General features: G+C 36.9%; 1 protein-coding gene across 1 annotated transcript in view; it reads left to right on the forward strand.

The window, feature by feature from the left end:
* The window catches only part of Vwc2l (von Willebrand factor C domain containing 2 like), a 149,972-nt gene extending 144,652 nt beyond the window's left edge, over positions 1 to 5,320 (forward strand). Inside the window, exon 4 of the mRNA XM_015481332.2 lies at positions 1,997 to 5,320. Within this exon, the coding sequence (XP_015336818.1) occupies positions 1,997 to 2,145 (149 nt within the window). The 3' untranslated portion in view covers positions 2,146 to 5,320. The remainder of the gene's footprint in view (positions 1 to 1,996) is intronic.
* The last annotated feature ends 14,737 nt before the right edge of the window (positions 5,321 to 20,057 follow it).

A 20,057-nucleotide genomic window follows, 5' to 3' on the forward strand; every position in this document is an offset into this window, starting at 1 on the left:
CTGACTGGTTCAAACAGGTTGGAGCCATACCTAGTTCCATTTCCAAAGCTACCTTGACTTTGGGAAGACCAGGTCTGGCCTAGAAATGGTGGGCTGAGAGAAGTCTGTCAACATCAGGCATGGGAGAACCAGCTGCATTCTGGAAAAGACTCTGCCAAGTTCTCTGAATATTCTCTCAGTTCTGAGTTCAAAACACATGCATGGTTTGGTGTTGAATTTTCCCAAAGAGGTGTAGTCTCAAAGGCAATCCAATCTATCAATGATTTAATTCCCCAAATTTACAGAATTAATATTGTTATCCTTAAATAATTAGCAATTAGGATGCCAAGAACTTACCATAGGATAAGAACAAGAAACACCCTTGGGGGTAAAGGCAGATCATTCACCAGTTGTTTAATTGTCAAGAGTTGACCCAATGTGTCTCTCCAATTCTCCATTTCTCCATGATCAGGCACATATCTCAGCTGTTCATGTCATCCAGTGAAGGAAAGTCAGTGTATGCACAGCTGAGGTCTGGGAGCACTAAAACAATGGGCATTTAAAGCTATGACATATGCAACAGCTATGTGTTGAGAAATATATGTTGTAGCTTAATTGTTCTTATTTTTATAAAAGCAAGCTTTCATGGGGCTGGAGTTGTGGCTCAACGGTAGAGCACTCGCCTAGCAGGTGCAAGATGCTGGGTTTGATCCTTAGCACCACATAAAAATAAATAAAATAAAGGTATTGTGTCCAACTTCAACTAAAGAAAAAAATTTTTTAAAAAGCAAGCCTTCAGTAATGAACTGGAACTACAGATAGCCTCCGATTTCATTTATTTGCTGGTAAAGACAGTCTTGTACAGTCTTATCAAGTGGTTAGAAAGTAAAAGGAGGGCAAGATTATTGACATATGCTGTCAGGCTACCTTGTAGTGGCTATGGCAAGTAGCCAGTGATACTAGACACAACTCAGTGCTGATTCTCTTTACCCAAATGTCTACTTAAAAGACTTATACCAATTTTTTTTTAAACCAGTGATTTGTACCACCTGTTCTAATCCATTGTATTTTGGGGAATAATTTTTATTCCGTTTGAATTTGGAAAATATTATCAACTAATATTGAACACTAGCATCCCTACATTGGGAAGGCCAAAAGAAAAAAAAAAATGCAAGAAAGTGATTAAATAAATAAGGGAAAGGGGGGAAAATATAGACAAGAAGTGAAAAACTAAGACTGGTGAATTTTTTAAAATGCACCTGAAATGAACAGTTGATTTCTGCAGTAAAGCTTTTCTGAACCTGAAAAAATAGAATAAAATTCCTGCTGATTTTCAAACCATTTGGGTCATTCTTTTAAAAAATAGAAGAAGAAGAAGAAGAAGAAAAAAAAGATAGCCAGCAGATTAAAGGAACTCCATTTATAAAAATCAAATGAACCTTTAACAAAGCTTGTTTGGGGACATGAATAAATCATCTAGTCATGAATTATTCATTGTTATCAAGAAACAAGCTGGGGTTTCCAGGAACTGGGCTCAGGAGGTGCTGAATCTGGGGAGCGAGTGAGCTTATTTTCTCACATCCACCCCACGAAGGGAGAGAATCAACCATGGGCACCATCCAGTCCCGAAGACCATGCCAGTACTCCCCTAGTGTGTTCAGGGTATGCTTTGGCAATCTTTAAACCCCAGAGATTAAGTAAAATTTAATCCATAGAACCTAAATTAAGAAAATCATACATACTCAGTAAGCAGACAGTAAGATTCTTGAGCATTGTCTCACTCATTTTTTTTTAAATGCATGATATACATGGAAAATATGAGCTATGTGCAAAACACAGTAAGCTGAAAGTTTCAAAGGGATGCATAGAAAGTTCCTTGATGTTAAGTTGCTAGCAGAGTCTGACCCCTTTGTTCATATCTTAGGGGATGGGATTGCTCTTGGGGGACAGAGGCATGGGAGCGAGAAGGGGAGTTTCCCAGATTTAATCAACTAATCGATGCATGTGTGTGTTCCAGGTCCAAACTGCTTTGCAGGAACCACAATAATTCCGGCTGGCATTGAAGTGAAAGTGGACGAATGTAACATCTGTCACTGTCACAACGGGGACTGGTGGAAACCTGCTCAATGTTCAAAGCGCGAATGCCAAGGCAAGCAGACTGTGTAGGACAAATTCCCAACCAATGACGAGTTCTTAGGAGAGAATGCTATGGCTTCTACACTGCACATGTTTAACACAAAACAAAACAAACAAACAAACTCCTGCCAGCTACAACAGGGTCACCAGCAAAACCTTTTAGGGTTGACAAAAGTGAATATTTTACTAAGAGGAAATTTCTCTCTTTTTCTCTTGCTATATAAAATATATATGGTATATAGCTATGTAAACCGCTTTTGTAATTACCAATGCTTGGTGGTGACTTGACGACTGGATTTCTGGAACAAAAAGAAAGAAATAGCCTTGCACAGGCTCCTTCCCTGGTGATGCCTTCGACCTGCCAGTTCACCAGGCCCTGATTTACTCCATTTTCACTCTTCTGTACATCCTCCATGCCATTTCTCTTAGAATATTTTTTTCCCACTATTAGAACCTAAAGGGCCAGATTTGACTACACAGAAAATTTTGAGATGTGTCAAAAAGGTTTATTAAAGAAGCATCAGGGGGAGCAGGAAGATGCAAGAGCATCCAACCAATCCCACCCCTGGAGTAAATAATATGCCCTGTAAGCTAAGAAAAGAGGGGTGCGCACACCAGCGGACCCTCTGCTGGACATGGTGGGCAACTGGTGTTTTGTCCGTTATGTGGGGGCTCCTAATTTGATTCTTACAAACCACATATTTCATATGCAAAACCTTGAAACTGCCAATCAAAAAATGAATAGGTAAAGAACACCAGGAGCTTGACTAAAGACTCCAAAGAGACACAAGTATTTAAAATGGTAGCATTAGTCATCAGACTTTTTCATGATGCTGAATTTGAGTTTGGTTTGTAACTAAACACACTGTAAACCCACTCTGTCACTGGGCAATATAAATACCAGAACCAGGGTGAGTAGCCCCACTGTGAATCTGAACCCTTCTGAACCTTTCTGACTTTCTAGTTCAGCTGTGCCTGAAAGCCAGAATTACACATGAGCAGTTTTTATGGTTCAGGACCACGTTTGCCATGTTACAGGAAAAAAAAAAAAACAAAACCGCTCAGCCCTAAGTCTAAAATACAGATTCAGGACACTTTTTCCACCTCAAGTGCTGATTTAAATTAAAGATTAGGGTAGAGTGAGTCTTGCACAATATAATTCCATTTGTTGAACATTTTTTAAAATGTATATATTAGATACTGAACTATTAAAGTGAACCTTCGAAGAGTCTCAAGGTTGCCCTGGAAATGCTGCTAGTATAGTAACAGAAAAATAAATAAATAAATAAAACATACAGGGTATCTGATGCCACCTCGATCCAAGCGCAAAATTTGTAATTCTGAGACCACATGGCATAGTTAGTCACTTATTCCACTCGCCTGTCCTAAAAACCCTGGTGCAGATCTGATAGGGTTCTTGAGGAAACTTCAAGGTTGTCTTCATTACCAGTGTTCTTCTTTTTCTGCTCCCACTCTAACCTAGGTTTTGCAGTGGCTCCCGTGGAGTGCTATATTCTAGCTCAGGATGTCTCATCCTTAGTCATATCGACATTTTGGGCCAGATCACAATTTGTCAGTGGGGACTGTCTTATACATATTTAGGATATTTTGCAGCATCCTTGGCTTCTGTCCACTAGGTGCCAGTAGCAACCCCCAGTGGTGACAACCAAATGTCTCCAGACATTGCTTAATGGCCCCAAAGGGGTGAGGTGGGTGCAAAATGATAACTGGCTGAGAGTCAGTGGTCCAGAATAATCAGTGGAGTGGTTTCTGCTCTGGTTGTATGTGTGACTTGGGTAAGCCCTTGAGTTCTTTGGGACATGCACAAACAGCAGCCCTGGGGGGGTCAGTCGCCTCTGTAAGGAGTGACAATTCTAACAGCATAGGTCCACCTTCAGGACAATCATATTTCTAGTCTCATCAATTGGTTTTTTGTTGAAAATTGTCAGTCTCACCTCCCTGAAAGCATCTCCTGTCATCAAGAAAGAGTTGTCATTTCCAAAATTAATGTGCCGACAAGTTGGACCTGACACTTTAACACACACTGTGCTTGTGTTATGATACAAATAGCAATCCCGGTGCCATCCCGAGGAAGAGCATCCAGCCGCCTTCCCTTAGAACACCAATTTGCTGGCAAGGTTGGAGCCTTTCAGTTGCCACCATGGATACATCATATAGACAGTCATGAATCATTCATGAACAATTCTGCATGATTTATGCCTCCACTCAACAGCAAAGGCATTGCACACTTCAGCTCGTGTCTAGACAGAGACATATTATAAAGCTTTCTCTGCCCTGAGGTTGCCTGTTGCCAGCTTCAAAAATCCACACTCTTGGAAAGAAATAATAATCATAATAAATGACAGGAAAAAGGTCTGAAACCTCAGAACATATCATTAGTAGGGCCATGTAGCATAGTACCTTATCTATTATTAAGGAGTTACTATGTCCTTTTCAGAAAACAGAAAGAGAGTGTAACTGGGAAGCTGAGGTACAGACATTTTGCATCAAAGTTTTGGTACAGGGACAGTCACAGCAAGAATTTACTAGAATGGAGGATAACATCCATCAAGATACTCTCATCAGAGGGTCTGCAAGAGGCAGCTACTCGGTGGCCTCTGTTACCAAGAGAGTCTTGTTGGGTTTCTAGCTTTTTTTTTTTTTTTTCTTTTCCAGCTTCTCTGCAAGCTCCTTCCTTTAAGACTTTGTAGCACTGACAATTTTTTCCCCTTTAGGGAGAGTGATGAACCTATACTGTGACAGAATTTCTCCTAAACCGATCATCATTTTACAACTTCCTTCTACCCAGGTCATTGAGAAATTCTTTCCAAACTCTGAACAACATAGTTCTGGTCTGGTTGTTTTGTTTTGATTTGATTTTTTTTTCCTTTGAAGGCTTCGTTTGCAGCCACACTGTCACCTCTGTATTACCATTTCTCCTCTGCCTTTTGTTCTCTGGGTTCTCGGCTTTAACTACAGCTATGTTCGAATGAGGGATCAACATCCTGTTTGTAGGTCGATGCCTGTTAAAAATGATTCAGTTTCTAAAATCTTTGAAAAAATGGTGTGCCTGAAAACTAGTGAGAAAAAAAAAAAACTAAACACTAAACTGTAAAAAGGGGATTCTAGCAACAATATTTGATGTGTAAAAGAATATATTATTAAAAAATTATTTTGTTAAATATAAAGTGTGTTAACCAGCGAACATTGTTTGTGGTATATTTTCCTTCCCGAATCTCTTTTCTCCCTACTCCCATTATTTAATGACTAGTTCTTGGTGACTTCTATCATCTGAAAGCACATGTGTCATTGGAGTAGCATTCAATTAGAATTATGCATTCGCGTTAGCATTTGCCTGTGTACAGTTTCATTTTTCATTACACAAAGGCCAACTCAGGAATCACAAAAAAGGCTCAAATGAACCAGCAGCAAATGGTAGGAAAAATCTTTCCTGACCTCATGGATATATGAAATACTAACGATAATCTATCATTATTGCATGTTCATGCCTCTCTAAGCTCTCAGTCCACAGGATGCCTTCAACCCATACAACACACCTCTGAGGGAGGAACACTCTAATTACTTCTTTGTCTTGAGAAAACTGGAACATGAGAGGTTAAGTGCTCTGCCCAAGGTCACTGGACAGGAAGTAGCAAAGTGGAATGTCTTATAAAATTTTTCAAACTTTCACAAAAATTGAGAAAATACTATAAGGGGCTTCCATTCACCTATTTCCCAGGTTCAATACTTATCAAAATCTTGCATAATACCTTTTTTCCCTTAAATTTTCTTTAAAATAAGTATCAAGCATCATATCTTTTAGCCCTTTGCAACTGGCAGCAATTATCTCTGTTTAAAAAGTGGAGTTTTCTTGTAAAACCACTTTATTATACATTATTAAATCTAATAAAATTAGCAATTTTGTAGTAGATCTAATATAGAATCCATATTCAAATTTCTTAGATTTTCCAAGATATGGTTGTTCTGCCTCCTAAATTCAAAGTAGGGCTTTGAACTCTGCCAATTGCAGTTACGAAGTATGATGTGACCTTGGATATTTTTGTTATTTTAGGATTTGTGTTATATTTATATATATAACATATTTGTGTTATATTTATATATAATATATATATTATATATTTGTGCAATAATGATAGATTATCATTAGTATTTAATATATTCATTATTGTTAGTATTTAATATATTCATATATTTAATATATTCATTTGCTGCTGGTTCATTTGAACCTTTTTTGTGGTTCCTAAGTGGGCTTTTGTGTTCACAGGCAAATGCTAAAGAGAATGCATATTCTTTTCATTCCATGTTAAACTCCCTCCTAGACCCTGAGACTTATTGCCTTGAAAGCAAAATGAAGAACCCCAAGCAAGAACTGTTGCTGGTGGCCACCACCCAGAGGATAACACCTCTTCTGCACATAAGCTTTCCTCGGGAGTAAGAGTAAATTGTTATTTTCTTTCTCCATGAGACAAACATACTCCCTAATACAGAATCAAACTGGACAATATTTTGTAAATTGCTATCATCTGCATTGTTAGAGAAAGAAAGAAAAAAAGCTGACCACTAAGCAAACATCAACATGGTGTCCCCAACACACAACTACACAGTTCTACTCTTCCAATATTTTCTTAAAACAAGATTAGACTTTCTTGCATTTCAATTTCCTGTGTATCCAATTCTCCACTCCTTATGCCCGTTGTTAAAGGATTGTTTACAGTTCAATTCAGTCTCAGGTTCCAGGGAGAGGGCACTGGAAATCATGGCAGAAAAGCCATAAATGAAAAGTCCTGGGTTTGTTGGGCTCTATGTTGGGACTATTCCACTTTTAAAGAAAGATATTTCCCTCATTTTGAATGACAAAAATTCTCTGAGTCAGGAAACTCATCCATACTTTCATTAAATTGGGGTGATGCCCTATCAGCAAGCCTCAAGCGGTACAATCCTAGTTTAAATGCCTGATTCTCCCCAATCGTCCTTACATTCTTACAAGGCACATTATTCTTTCGATGAACAAGACACAGCACCCTTCATAAAATAAAAATTAAATGCATTGAGTAGACTTTCTTTCATTTAATTTAAAGGACTCAAAATTTCTTTGATAGTCCAAATCTTTTCTGGGGTGGTAGTGACATGGCTTTCTTTTTAACTTTTGAAAATCTTGAACTCTTAATTCTTTGAATCCCAAATTCCAATTTAAAAAGTCCCTGTACTCTCATTACAAACTGATTTTGAGTGAGGGTACTTTCACAAAGCTACACTTTCAGAATTAAGTTTCAGTTTAAAAATTTTTCCAAATCAGTAGTTATGGGGAGAGAGTAGGAAAGGGAGGAAATTTGGATATAAAATTCAACTTTCATTTCTTGAGCCCCTTCCATGTGTTGGACACTAAAATGGCTACTTTACATGAGACAATGACTTGAATCCATTAGTTCAACCATCCTCATAGTCACCATGAAATTATGGACTGGTGTTCCCATTTTGCAGACTGGGACACTGAAGTCCAGAGAGGTTTTGTGATTTTTCTCAGACTCACTCAATTAGAAAGATGCAGAATCAGCTTTTATAATGGAGGGTTGACAACGTTTAACAGAATAGCATCCATAAGATAGCTTAGACTAGAGTCTGCTGTTTAAAAAGGCCCTATCATGCACTAGTTATCATTATCAGGACTGGTGGCAACAGAGGAGATGTGGGTAAGATGATGCTGGATTTGGATCTTGTTACTTAGGTGAATAGTCTATTTTGCATGTGACAAGCAGTCAGGTGTGATTTTGAGTGGAGACATACCGTGAGAGATGTGTCTGGGAAGAAAACCCATTTGTTAAGACCTTGAAAATCATGCTAAGAAAATTGAACTTAGTTTTCATTGATACTTTGTACTAACTGATGTCAAATCAGAGAGTAGCATGGCCACATTTCTGTCTTGGAAACAATTCTGACAGCAGAATGAAGGATGAGTTGAGGTCTGGAGAGAAAGAGGTAGGGACACTAATAAGAGGTAATTACAAAGGCTCAGGAAAAAATAATAAGACTCTAATCTGATATGAGTGAGACTCAAACAGAACAGCTGGGACAACAGGACTCTATGGAGGATCAAATGGGAATTCAAAAATAAAAACTGTCACATTGCTATCTTAAATGACTAGAAGAACACTGATGCTAATAACAACCACCAATAAGAAGAAGCTACGCATTGCATGGAAGGGGGCACATGACCTTATTTTAGGGCATTATGCTGAAGATGCTGGTGATTTTTCAGCTATTTAGGATCAGATCTGCTTGTCTCTAGGGCAGCCAATCCTGTTTCTATTTGCCAACATTATCTTCATCTTAGTTTGAATAATCGCAAGTTGAAGGGTCAAAGTTCACTATTGGTCATGAGTTGTTTTTCATACTGTCCTTGAAATGAAAGTCAAAATTTGGAAGGGCAAGTATAACAGAATTCTTTCATTAGTTTATTGCATATTTAATCTCCTTCCAGAATTTATTTGCATACTGTGATACAAACTGCTTATGTGTTTCCAACAGCTCTCTCTGCTCTTGCCCCTTTGGAATATAAAATGCTGACTTTATTTTCTGTATTGTTGTTCACCAGGATTCTGGAAATTCAGAAAAGGGATTATTTGGCTGTCCACTATGGCCATCTCTGTTTTGTCTGTCTGTTTGAACAAACAAACCTCTAGGGTTAAATGGTGAGTTCGGCCCTGGAAAAGCCATTCAATTTGAGATTTCCAAGATGCTTAACCTTCTCCCATTATTTATATATTTTTGCCTTTGTTTGTTTTTTTGGGTTTCATTTTCTTTTTAATTAATCACAACATTGGGTCAGCCAGACCCATTAACAGCATTTCTCATTTAGACCTTTCAGAGATGCAGTTGCAGATGTAATTTAATTTGTTGACCCATGATCGATAGCAATTAATAGCATCTCTTTAATCTTGTTGAAAGGTCTGTTCTGGCCTCCAGTAGCCACCATCTCCAGGGAAAGGTATCCACACACTCAGGTAATTTAGCCTTCAGGCAATAGTTCCCCTCAACCGCCTACTTTCCTGGTGACTTAGTGTACATTTCAGAGATGGCCATTCTCTATAGCATTTTCAATTATGGTTCCAAATTTCATCTAGGATCTATTATCATATTCCCCCCACAGTGGGCTCATCATGAAAATATGGGCCAAGAATGCTGAAAAGAATCCTAATTTTTTTAATTCAGAAAAAAAAATAGATACAACTTTTTAAAGTGCACTATGTTAATAAAATAGATATTTCCTGGGACTTTTCCATGTTAGATAGTGGCTAACCAAGTCCCTGCGGTCCAGTCTTTTCATCTGTCATATTAATTAAAGGGTTTGTTCATTTATTCAATAAGCAACTCTCCAGATAGGAAAGGTGACACTGTGGCTGAACTGAATGTAGCATTTTTTTTTTCCTGTTGCCAAGGAGCTTGCTGTCTGATGAGATGAACAAAGCAAGTCTGTACTAACAGAGGGCAGTGCCATGCTCTAAGCAGGAACAGGTACACCAGGAACATGAGTGAAAGTAATGCATCATCCTGGGCCTGTGGGAGGGCTTTCTGGAAGGTGGAACTCGTTACCTGAGTTTTAAAAGAGGAATAGGTCAGGTAAAGAAGGGAGAAAGTGACAGATGCCAGTTTATAAGGTGTAGTTTCTGCTGACACAGCTCAGAACATGTACCTGCCTCATTTTGCTAATAATGAAATCCAATGAAACCAGTAAATATGTACCTGGCACAAAATCAAGAGCTTTGAGCAAGTTTTTTAAAAAAAATGTTTTAAAAAGCAAAGATGAGTCACCTACATATTGTTGTGGAATCATTTGTCTTGATAACACCAGCCCATCTTTTCTGTAGCCAATTCACTGGCCATTGGAATTCTTTCTCCTTTATCTACTTCAGGTACCCAGTATACTGCATTTTATCCAAAAAATTGTCCTTACCTCCCTTTAGTAATTTGGGTAATACCACCCCCTTCAGTTGTACTTGCATTCTTGGCCTCGTCTTTGAACTCCTACTTGGTACCAGGCTCAACGGTGGAAAGAAAGGAAAGTCTCAGAAAGCAAGAAAGAGATGCATTTTGGAGCAAGGATTTCTTCCCAAATGTATTGAAAATGTAAAATTTCAGAATGACCACCTGCTCTCCAAGCTCATAAGACTATTCTTAAAACCAATTGTCCAGAAGTTTCCTTGTTATAATTTCACAAGCAGATAATGACAAAGATGCTAGGCAAGATCTTACAGATAAATTTTGAGGTTATTGGCTATATATATAGAAGATATATAATATGTAAATTTCAAGTATAAAAATGTTTAAGGTACATATGTATATATATTTGTATCTATGTATAAATAGCAAAGGACTATATATCTTTAGAAATGTATAAAGATATAAATATTGCGGTGGACTGATGGCTGTGTCATTAAGATCAATCAAGTACTTGCTATGTCTCCATCTCCCCAGTCCCCTCTTTTGTACCCAATTCGAGGCTTATTTAGCCCACAGTAATTCTTTCTCCACCTTCGCTTTGCGGTGAAGCATTTCATTAGTACTGCTTGATCATAGATTTCATTTCCCATCCCTAATCATTTGTGGCTCGTGTGGTCCATTGATTTCAGACAGAGGCGGGACATGAGCACAGAAGAGTTACAGAGGGGGATGAAAACCAAGCTGCCGTGGAATCTTAAATCACTGCAGTGACAATGAAATGTATGTATAAAAAATTTCTTATTAAATGTGCAAATTATTGACATAAATCTATGGTTGGGGTTTTTTGGGTTTTTTTCTCTTCTTTTTTTTCCTCCTGTTTTGGAAACTGGATAATAATTTCTGCTTGAGATGGCTTTTCCATTTACCTACTATTTACTGTCTGACATGGCCTTAAGGTCACCACTCCCAAGAACTGTACAGAGGACAGCTTCCCCAGGTATCCAGATGTACAGGAGAGCTCTATATGCAGTTGGAGGAGAAGGTTCTCCAGGTCACTTCATTTGTTTACACAAGGCACACTTATGTCCTGCTGGTTGGGCTAGCTACTCCCTCTATTTCCCCAGAGAACCCATTGAAGTTCCAGGACATTCTCAATCCTCAACTGCCTGTTTTTCCAGGCTGACAAGTATTCTGCTTTCAGGAATGTTAACTTTAATTGCCTGGGTTTGCTATCAATACCCACATTCACCTACTAGTTCATGGATTATTGAGTACAAGTCACACTTTGGATATACATAGTAGTCTGAGAGACTCTGAACCACTCATAAAGGACAACAGAACCAATCAAATTCCAATTTCTAGTCCCTTTTCTCCAGAAAAAAAATGATCTTTATCAGCAGACCAGAGGCTACCAAGAATCCAGAGTCAGCAGCCTACCATAGCTTCAGTAGACGTCACAACTAGGTGTTGGTTTTTTAAAAAACACCTTGGAATCGATGTCCTCCAATGGACAGGGAGGCCAGGCTCACAATAGCAGTGAAGCTGTGAAATGATGCATCTTAAAAGGCAGAAAGCAACTTAAAAAATGGGGGAGGTGCACAGAATTATGGTATCTCATAACACCAATGTAGCATGCAATGATACATTTCCCTCTTTGCACTTGAAGAAGTAAAACTAGAACATACATCTGTAATCACATATTCCACCCCATTGATTTGCACTTGGAGAAAATGGAAGGCTAGTCATCAAACTCGTATGCCTATTGAAATGATGTCAACTCAGAAAAATACTCTTTGTTTAGTATATAATCTATATTTCAGTGCGTATAAATCCACAGCATGTAAACTGGGTCTACAGCACCGTATTGTTTCTTTAGCTGTCTTCCAGAAAAATAATGGGGCATGTTGGAAATGCATCACTTTTCCATTGAAATACAACTAGAAACATGTCCTGTAACCCTCTTCTTAGGAACCCAATAAAATACACATTTTTAAAACTCGCTAATTTGAGCAATGGCGTATTTAGCATCATCAGAACTGAGGCTCAACTGACTTATCTAGCCCAAAGTAATTTGATTTCAGACTTGATTTATGTCTATTGAGCTGGGTCAAATAAAACTGGATCATTGAAAAGGTCCACTGCTTAATGGCTCTATAGATATTTCTGGAATCATGCTTGTAAGGCCAAAAGCTTTTGGCCTTGGTATGCAGAACTCATTCTAAGTGAATATCTGTTTAGTTGAGTTTATTGTGCTGAGAACACAACATGGTATCTACCTACCGTTAACAAATTTTTAAGTGTATAATACAGTATTGTTGGTTATAGGTATAATGCTGTAGAGCAAATTTCCAGAATTCATTCACCTTGCTTCACTGAAACTTTATCCCTCCAGACTCTAAGTCAATAGGACCATAGCAGTGTCCCTGGCACATGGGACATGTTCAGTTTACTTCTTTTGTATGAGTCAATTAATAAACAAAAAATAAATATTGTAGACATCCTCAAAATACAAAACTAATTTTAACCTGAATCATTTGATTTGTTCCCTTCTTTTTTATGTTCTTATTGTAGGAGACATATATAAATCTCTCTAAATGAGCAAAATGCTTCATCATCAAATAAATTTACTATTTTCTAAACATTTTTTCTCATTTCTAAGAATATGTACATTATAGTTTTCTTAAATTAGAGGTCTAATTGCTCAACATTTTGGTGCTAAAACCACCAAATGAATACAAAGTCAGTAAAGCAAGTGCATTTGATTAGAAAGAAGTATATTATCCCATCTCAGGAAAGTAGGGCAATGTAGACTACCAAAATGACATTTTTATAAAGACTTGTGCCTATCTTTCCTTCCATCTAATAGATCTACTTAGGACAAATCATTTGTCAGAAAGAGGACCTGGTAAGATGTTGTGTATTTTTGTATTGATACTTTTTTGTTTTGGTCATTAACCTATTTCGTCAGAGAAAATAGACTCTTTGGCCTCTATGTTTGAGATTCTTAGGATGAGAAGGAGCTTATCAAAATGATTAGGAGAGCACATTAATATGAAGCATTTGAGCTTTCTTCAAGGTGCTGCAGATGGCCATGTGATGGGGCCACTCTAGGAGATTTCAGATAATCAACATGACTAAAGAATGTTCCCATCCAGCATTCATGATAAAGTCATTCTTTTTTTTTTTTTTTGGTCCTAAGGTTTCTTTAGCAGTTGGGTAGAGTTTAAAACTGGAAGGGAGCTCAGAGACTGTGAATGACTCAATTTGGTGGTCATTAATTACTAGGAGTAATTTATATAAAGGATATTTACATGTTTAACACATCAAACATCGATAGTACTTATTATGATATATGATAGCAGAAAACATGTAATCCCAAAAGCACACCCAGTTCCTAGAAACTTAAGCAGTATCTTAAAGGAATAAGCTGAAGCTTTGATTTCCATCCATTAGGACTTCTTAAAAATATAATACTTGCTTAAAACCTGCTTTTAACCTATACGTGACACAGAGAGCATCTCAATTAAGAATTCTTCCAAGGTGTGTTTCAATAATCCACCCAATTACCCAGAACTATCAGCCAAAGGACAGGAAATCTTATATAAAACTATTGAATGTATTCATCTAACTCAAAGACAATTTAGTATGAATTCTTATTTGCCACATGAAAGGCTCAGGTTTGATGTTGTGGATGTAAAGATGTATACAAAATAGGCTTTTTGTATACATCTTATAATATAGTGAAGAAGAGACAAAACACCATCAGGAAAAAATCACTACACAGAGGTTTGAAAAGGATGTGAAGCCACACAACGAGCATTTACTATTTTAAATTGAATTTCAGAGACAACTTTCTGGAGAAAAACACATTGAGTCTTGAAAGATGAGTAAGGGCTAATGAGATGCCTAGAGATGCAGCTGAGCCAAGAGCTACAAGCACTTTCGTGGTACCCTCAGACTGAGGGGTAAAGCCAGGCAGGCAGGGGTAGACCAAGAAAGCAAGGGCCCTGTGAACCCTCCTAAGACGCCACACTCCAGTCTACGGAGTTAAGAAAGCACCAAGGGTTTCCTATACCAAGTGTGCACCTTGGAAAGAGGATTATGTTTCTAGCTACACCATGAAAATGCATGTAGGAAAAGTGACACTGAACTGAAAACAGATCAGAAGTAAAATAAACTTGATTCATTTGAGCTAAATTTAGGCAAGATGATTATGAGGATTTGGTAACTGAATAAGGAAATTGAAGGGAAGTAGCCATAGAGCTTGAGGAGGCCTGAAGTACAGGAGATTAATAGGTTTGGTTTGTGGAAACACAATGAGTTAAACTTTAGACATGCTAAATTCCAGGCCCCCTTAAGATTTAAGTTTCTCTCTCCAGGATCCACCAAAAGTTCAAGGCCAAGGTCAAGATAGGAATACAGGTTGAAATGTCTTAACAACATAGATGACAGTTAAAATCAGTAGGTAAGTAAGATTGCACATGAACAGACAACAGAACTAAGACATGGAAGCAAACCAAGTAATATATTGCAACCATGATAAGGAGCTCACAAACATTACTTAGCCATACGTTCTTCCATAGGCTCTTCATGCTAAGATCTCATTCAACGTTTCCTATAGTCAAAAATTCATCAAATCTTGTCCACCTATATTTTAGAGAAGCAAAGAGCAGATTATGCTTAGTGAAGCTAGCCAATCCCTAAAAAACAAATACCAAATGTCTTCTTTGATATAATGAGAGCAACTAAGAACAGAGCAGGGAGGAAGAGCAGGAAGAAAAGATTAACTTTAAACAGAGCCATGAGGTGGGAGGCAAAGGGAGAGAAAAGGGAAATTGCATGGTAATGGAGGGAGACCCTCATTGTTATACANAAAAAAAAAAAAAAAAAAAAAAAGTGTAATGGAAGATGTGTGTACAGTATCTGCTGAATTAGCAAGTATAGTTTGGCCCTCTGTATCTGTAGGTTCCACGTCTGTGGATTTCACCAATAGCAGATTGAAAATATTTGGGAAGAAACAATTGTATCTGTACTGAACATGTACAGATTTTTTTCTTTTGTCATTATTCCCTAAACAATGTAACATAACAACTATTTACCAGCATTTATATTTTATCAAGCATTATAAGTAATCTAGAGATGACTTAAAATGTCCCATTTTATATACGGGACCCAAGTATCTACAGATACTGGTACCAGTACTTATTCCTAAGTACCAGTCCTTATGAATATCAACAAACAGCTATTTTTTTCTGAAGAAGAAATAGGTTAAATCACTTTTATTCATGCCTAAAGTAGTGGTTATCTGTGTGCAAAAATGATGCCCTTATCCCTCTGGCCAAGTGGCATTCATCTAAATCCATCTTTATTGTTACAGGTGGGTTTTCCCATCCTCAACTACAGTCATATCTCATTCATATCCCCATCTGCAAAATGGCAGACTAGGAGTAGGACTAGGGTTGATGATGTGTATAATATATGAGAGTTCATTGTGTGGCAACCCAACCACAATCCAGAAAATGTCCTCAGAGCAAAATTTTCCTATACCATTCTACTAGCTTACATATCTTACATCTATCCTTTATTGATGCATCATCCCTGGTGATCCCTATATTAGTCTGATCCAGAAATTTACTGAATGGAATTTCATACCTGATCCTATAACTTTATAATATTTACAATTTCAACATTTATTCAAATATGTTATTTATTATTTTAAGAACTCACTGCAGGGGCTGGGCAACTGTTATTACTGTGTTCTCTTAATGAAGAAACTAAAGTTCCAAGAGGTAAAATGGATTATATGACTAATAAATAGCGGATCTTATCTAGAAAACTAAGCACCTTCCAACTTCTTTTTTTTTTTAGATTTTTTTTGTTGATAAACCTTTATTTTATTTATTTACATGCTATGCTGAGAACCAAACCCAGTGCCTCACACTTGCCAGTCAAGTGCGCTTCCAACTTCTAAGCAAGCCACAGCCACAGTATACCTTCCAACTTCTAAGCAAGCATCTTCTTCACTCTACCCCAGGCTTCCTGTTAAAAAAAGAAAGAAAGAAAGAAAAAAGAAAAAGAAAAAAAATCACTGAGGTCTTAGACTGAGGTCTTATCCACCCTCAGGCCTAATGTCATGGAATAAAGGATTTTTCTTATAAAAAAAGAACTCGTTCTTTGACATCCCTACCCTTTTCCCAGAGCCATATTTCTTTCCCCATCTTTCTCCTTCCAGAGCTGGACTTATTCTCAAAATGCTGGTGTGTCCCAGAGATGTCACTCCCATCTTTTCCGAGAAGGCACATTCCTACCGTTCCTTCACAAGACTCAAATGTGATCTTTCTAGACTCCTTAATTCTCATGAAATTCTTACTGTTGCTTCCTCAAGCTGTAAAAGGATAGCTTTGCTCATGTATGAGCACCTATTACCTTATGCTTTAATGTTTCATTCCAACCTTTCTCATCAGGACTGTGAGTTCAAAAAAAAAAAAAAAAAAACACCAACCAAATGCTTATTTTCCATCCTTGTATCATCTGTAGTACCTGTAAGAGTCTCTGGCACATAGGAGAAGTTCAACAAGCATTGGGGGAGGGGAGGTCTGAAAACCTTTAGTCTAAAATGTTGTGACAATGTGCTTATTCCCTCCACAATAACAGATGAATGCAAATGTTAAGATACATCATCAGGAAGAGATCAATGCAGGTCGAGTGTCCCTTATCTGAAATGCTTGGGAACAGAAGTGTTTGGGAATTTTTTCAGATTTGGGAATATCTTGATATACAGTGGGATATGTTAGAGATAGGATCCAAGTCTAAACACAAAATTCATTTCTTCATATACACCATTGACACATAGCCTGAAGGAAACTTTATATAACACTTTTAGTGAGCGTGCATCTTGACTATGACCCATCACATGGGGCCAGGTGTGGACTCTCCCACTTGTGGTGGCCTTTCAGCACTCAAAATGTTTTGGACATTGGAGCATTTGGGATTTTGAATTTTTGGATTAGGGATGCCTAATTTATACTAAAAATATTGTGAATCATTATGAAATATCTGTGATAATAGGGTAAGAATTTAGGGACAGTGGAGTTTTCCAATTATTTCTCAAATCTTCTCCCATAGGCAACTTCCAAAACAAATTTGAATTACACAAAGTTAACAAATATTTACAATGGGCATTTGATATTGATGAGGAATACTTCAAGTCCTCTACATGTCCTTAAATTCATTATTTCAGAACTTCTTACAAAAAGGATTGTGGCTTTCTCCAAAACCATATTCTACTAAAAGTCATGCTTCCTTTTCATACCTGAATCATTAATTTGACCGTTTTTTAATACGTATCAAACAAATCTCTATCTCACCTCTATTACACATACTTAAAAAATGTAGTTGTGAGTACTTGATGACATCCAGTAAAGATCATTTGATAAAGAAGAAAGAACCATGGTTATATTGATGGGTGTGCTGGGAGGACCAGCATTTTAGAACCGTGTAGAGGTCATAGGAAAATTCAAAACCACAAATGTGAAATCAAAATGCCAAGAGTTTGATGGCTGCTGAGTCCCTATGATATAACACACTGGTGAGTGCTACAGAGAATTCAATATGCATAATTGTCTCTGTTCTAAACATTCTACTAATTAATCTAGTACCCTTATTTCTATTGTTATTATTACTTAGGCTACTTTTTATCTAGTAGAACTCCCTAAAGAAATAGCTTAAAGTCTTCTAGTCAAAATGGTGCCTTGAATTAATGAATAATCTTCTCTATGACACTCCACAAAAGTGCCAAAAGATTCGATTCTTTAAAAAGATTTAAAACATGAAAATTTAAGATATATATAAATATGTAAAAAAAAAAGCTGAAAATAGAACATAAAAGAAAACAGAGGTAAGCGGGGCTACAGCCACCAGATCAATCAGATTCTAGGAATATTCATAGTATATTGATATATATATGCATTTTTTGCCTAATTGACAAGCCTATGAAAACCCCCAGATACTGGCTGCCTGAAGGAGCATAACTGGGTCTTTACTTTCTCCAACATCACATGGAACAAGAACATAGAGACATCACTATAAAAACTGGCTCTTCATGGGAGAGATTGAGTCTACAAAGTCAAAGAAAGGAAATAAGGAGCAGAGAAGCTGTGAAAAGGAATTGTCACTCAGGATGAGCTTGTAAGCTGAAATTTCAAGCATATTAAAAATAGCAAAGCTAAGGAAATAAAACCCAATCAGGAAGTCTAAAGTGACTTCAAAATAGAAATGTTTTACATCTTCAAGAAATGAATAACATCTGTAGCATAAGAACAAAAATTATGAAATCAAAGCAGGCAGATATGAATCAAGAATAGGTAGATAAGAAAAAAGCCAATTAGAATTTCTGGAAATTAAAACTTAGCTATTTAAATCAAAAGTTTAATATATTTTATAAAGGATTCTCTCAATACAATCAAAGTGCAAATTAATTTCAAGGCAGATGTGAAAGTAAGGATTTAAAAGGTAAGATAAATCTATCAACCCAAGTCAGAATAAAGGAGAGAGAAAATAACATGGTAACAGGAAATAAAAGATTTTAATTAAGTTCAAATCAATCAGTAATAACAACAAATATAAATGGATTAAAATTGCTTAATGAAAGACCCTCAGATAAGATGAATATTTACATATTTAAATATTACATATTTATTATATATAATTATCATATAAGAATTAGTATACAAAACTTATACTTTACTCTTATAAATCAATAATAAATAAATACTCCAAGAGAAAAATGACCAAGAATATGAACAGAAATTTCATTGAATAAGAAACATAAATGGTAAAATACACACATACACATACAAACACACACAAAGAGGCTTAAAATGTGACCAGTGATGTGCCACAAGAAGCCATTTTGTGCCCTCATGCTGAGGGATTATGCCTCTCTACCAAACTCAGCATTGTCCCACTCGTAATGTTATGTTGGTGACTTGGCCACAGTGGAAAGACCTACACCATAGAAATGGGCAAATGCTGCAAATTAGAGCATTTCTGTTTTGTCTGTTTACAACTTTACCAAACACACGCTAACTTTAATCCAGAATAAAATGGTGTTTCTCATCTATCGGATTCACAAACTGTTCAAGAGCTAACAATGGCAAATGTTCACAAAATGCAAAACATTGAGAATACTCATACTCCACTGGCAGGATCATAAAATAGTAGAGTTACTTTAGAGAATGATTTGGTCATGTCTATGAAATTCAGGGCATCTTTATACTCTGATAGCAATTTCACTCCATATAGAGAACTCCTCACGTGTATGTGCAAGCAAACATACATAAGTAAGCTTGCATGTTCAAAGCCAGCCTCAGCAGATAGTGAGGCCCTAAGAAATTACTGACACCAGGTCTCAAAGTAAAAAGGACTGGAGATGTAGCTCAGTAGTAAAGCAATCCTGGGTTCAATTCCCAATACCAAAAGAAAGAAAGAAAGAGAGGGAACTAAGGAGAGGGTGGAGGGGAGGGGGGGGAGAGAGAGAGAGAGAGAGAGAGAGAGAGAGAGAGAGAGAGAGAGAGAAGGAGTAAACAAAACCAAACGTGTATGTGGTAGAATATTAAATAGCAGTGAAAACTTGTGAACTGGAACAATATAGATCAATTTAGATAAATCTCACTAATCTATTGAGTGAAAAAGGAAGTTGAAGTAGGATATATAAAGTTTAATACTTTTTATTTGTAATATTAAAACATGAAAACAAAAACATCCTTTTTATGGATGTATTTGTATAGACATGTATTTGTGTGTGTGTGTGTGTGTGTGTGTGTGTGTGTATATATATATATATATATATATATACACATACACATAGTGTGGATAGATAGATGATAGATAGGTAGGTAGGTAGATAGATAGATATTTAAAATTATACTAGATAGATAGATATTTAAAATTACACCAGACTTCCAAATATTTAAAGTCTGACA

The sequence above is a fragment of the Marmota marmota genome, unplaced genomic scaffold (assembly GCF_001458135.2).
Source record: "Marmota marmota marmota unplaced genomic scaffold, marMar, whole genome shotgun sequence".
In the NCBI taxonomy this organism is placed as follows: domain Eukaryota; kingdom Metazoa; phylum Chordata; class Mammalia; order Rodentia; family Sciuridae; genus Marmota; species Marmota marmota.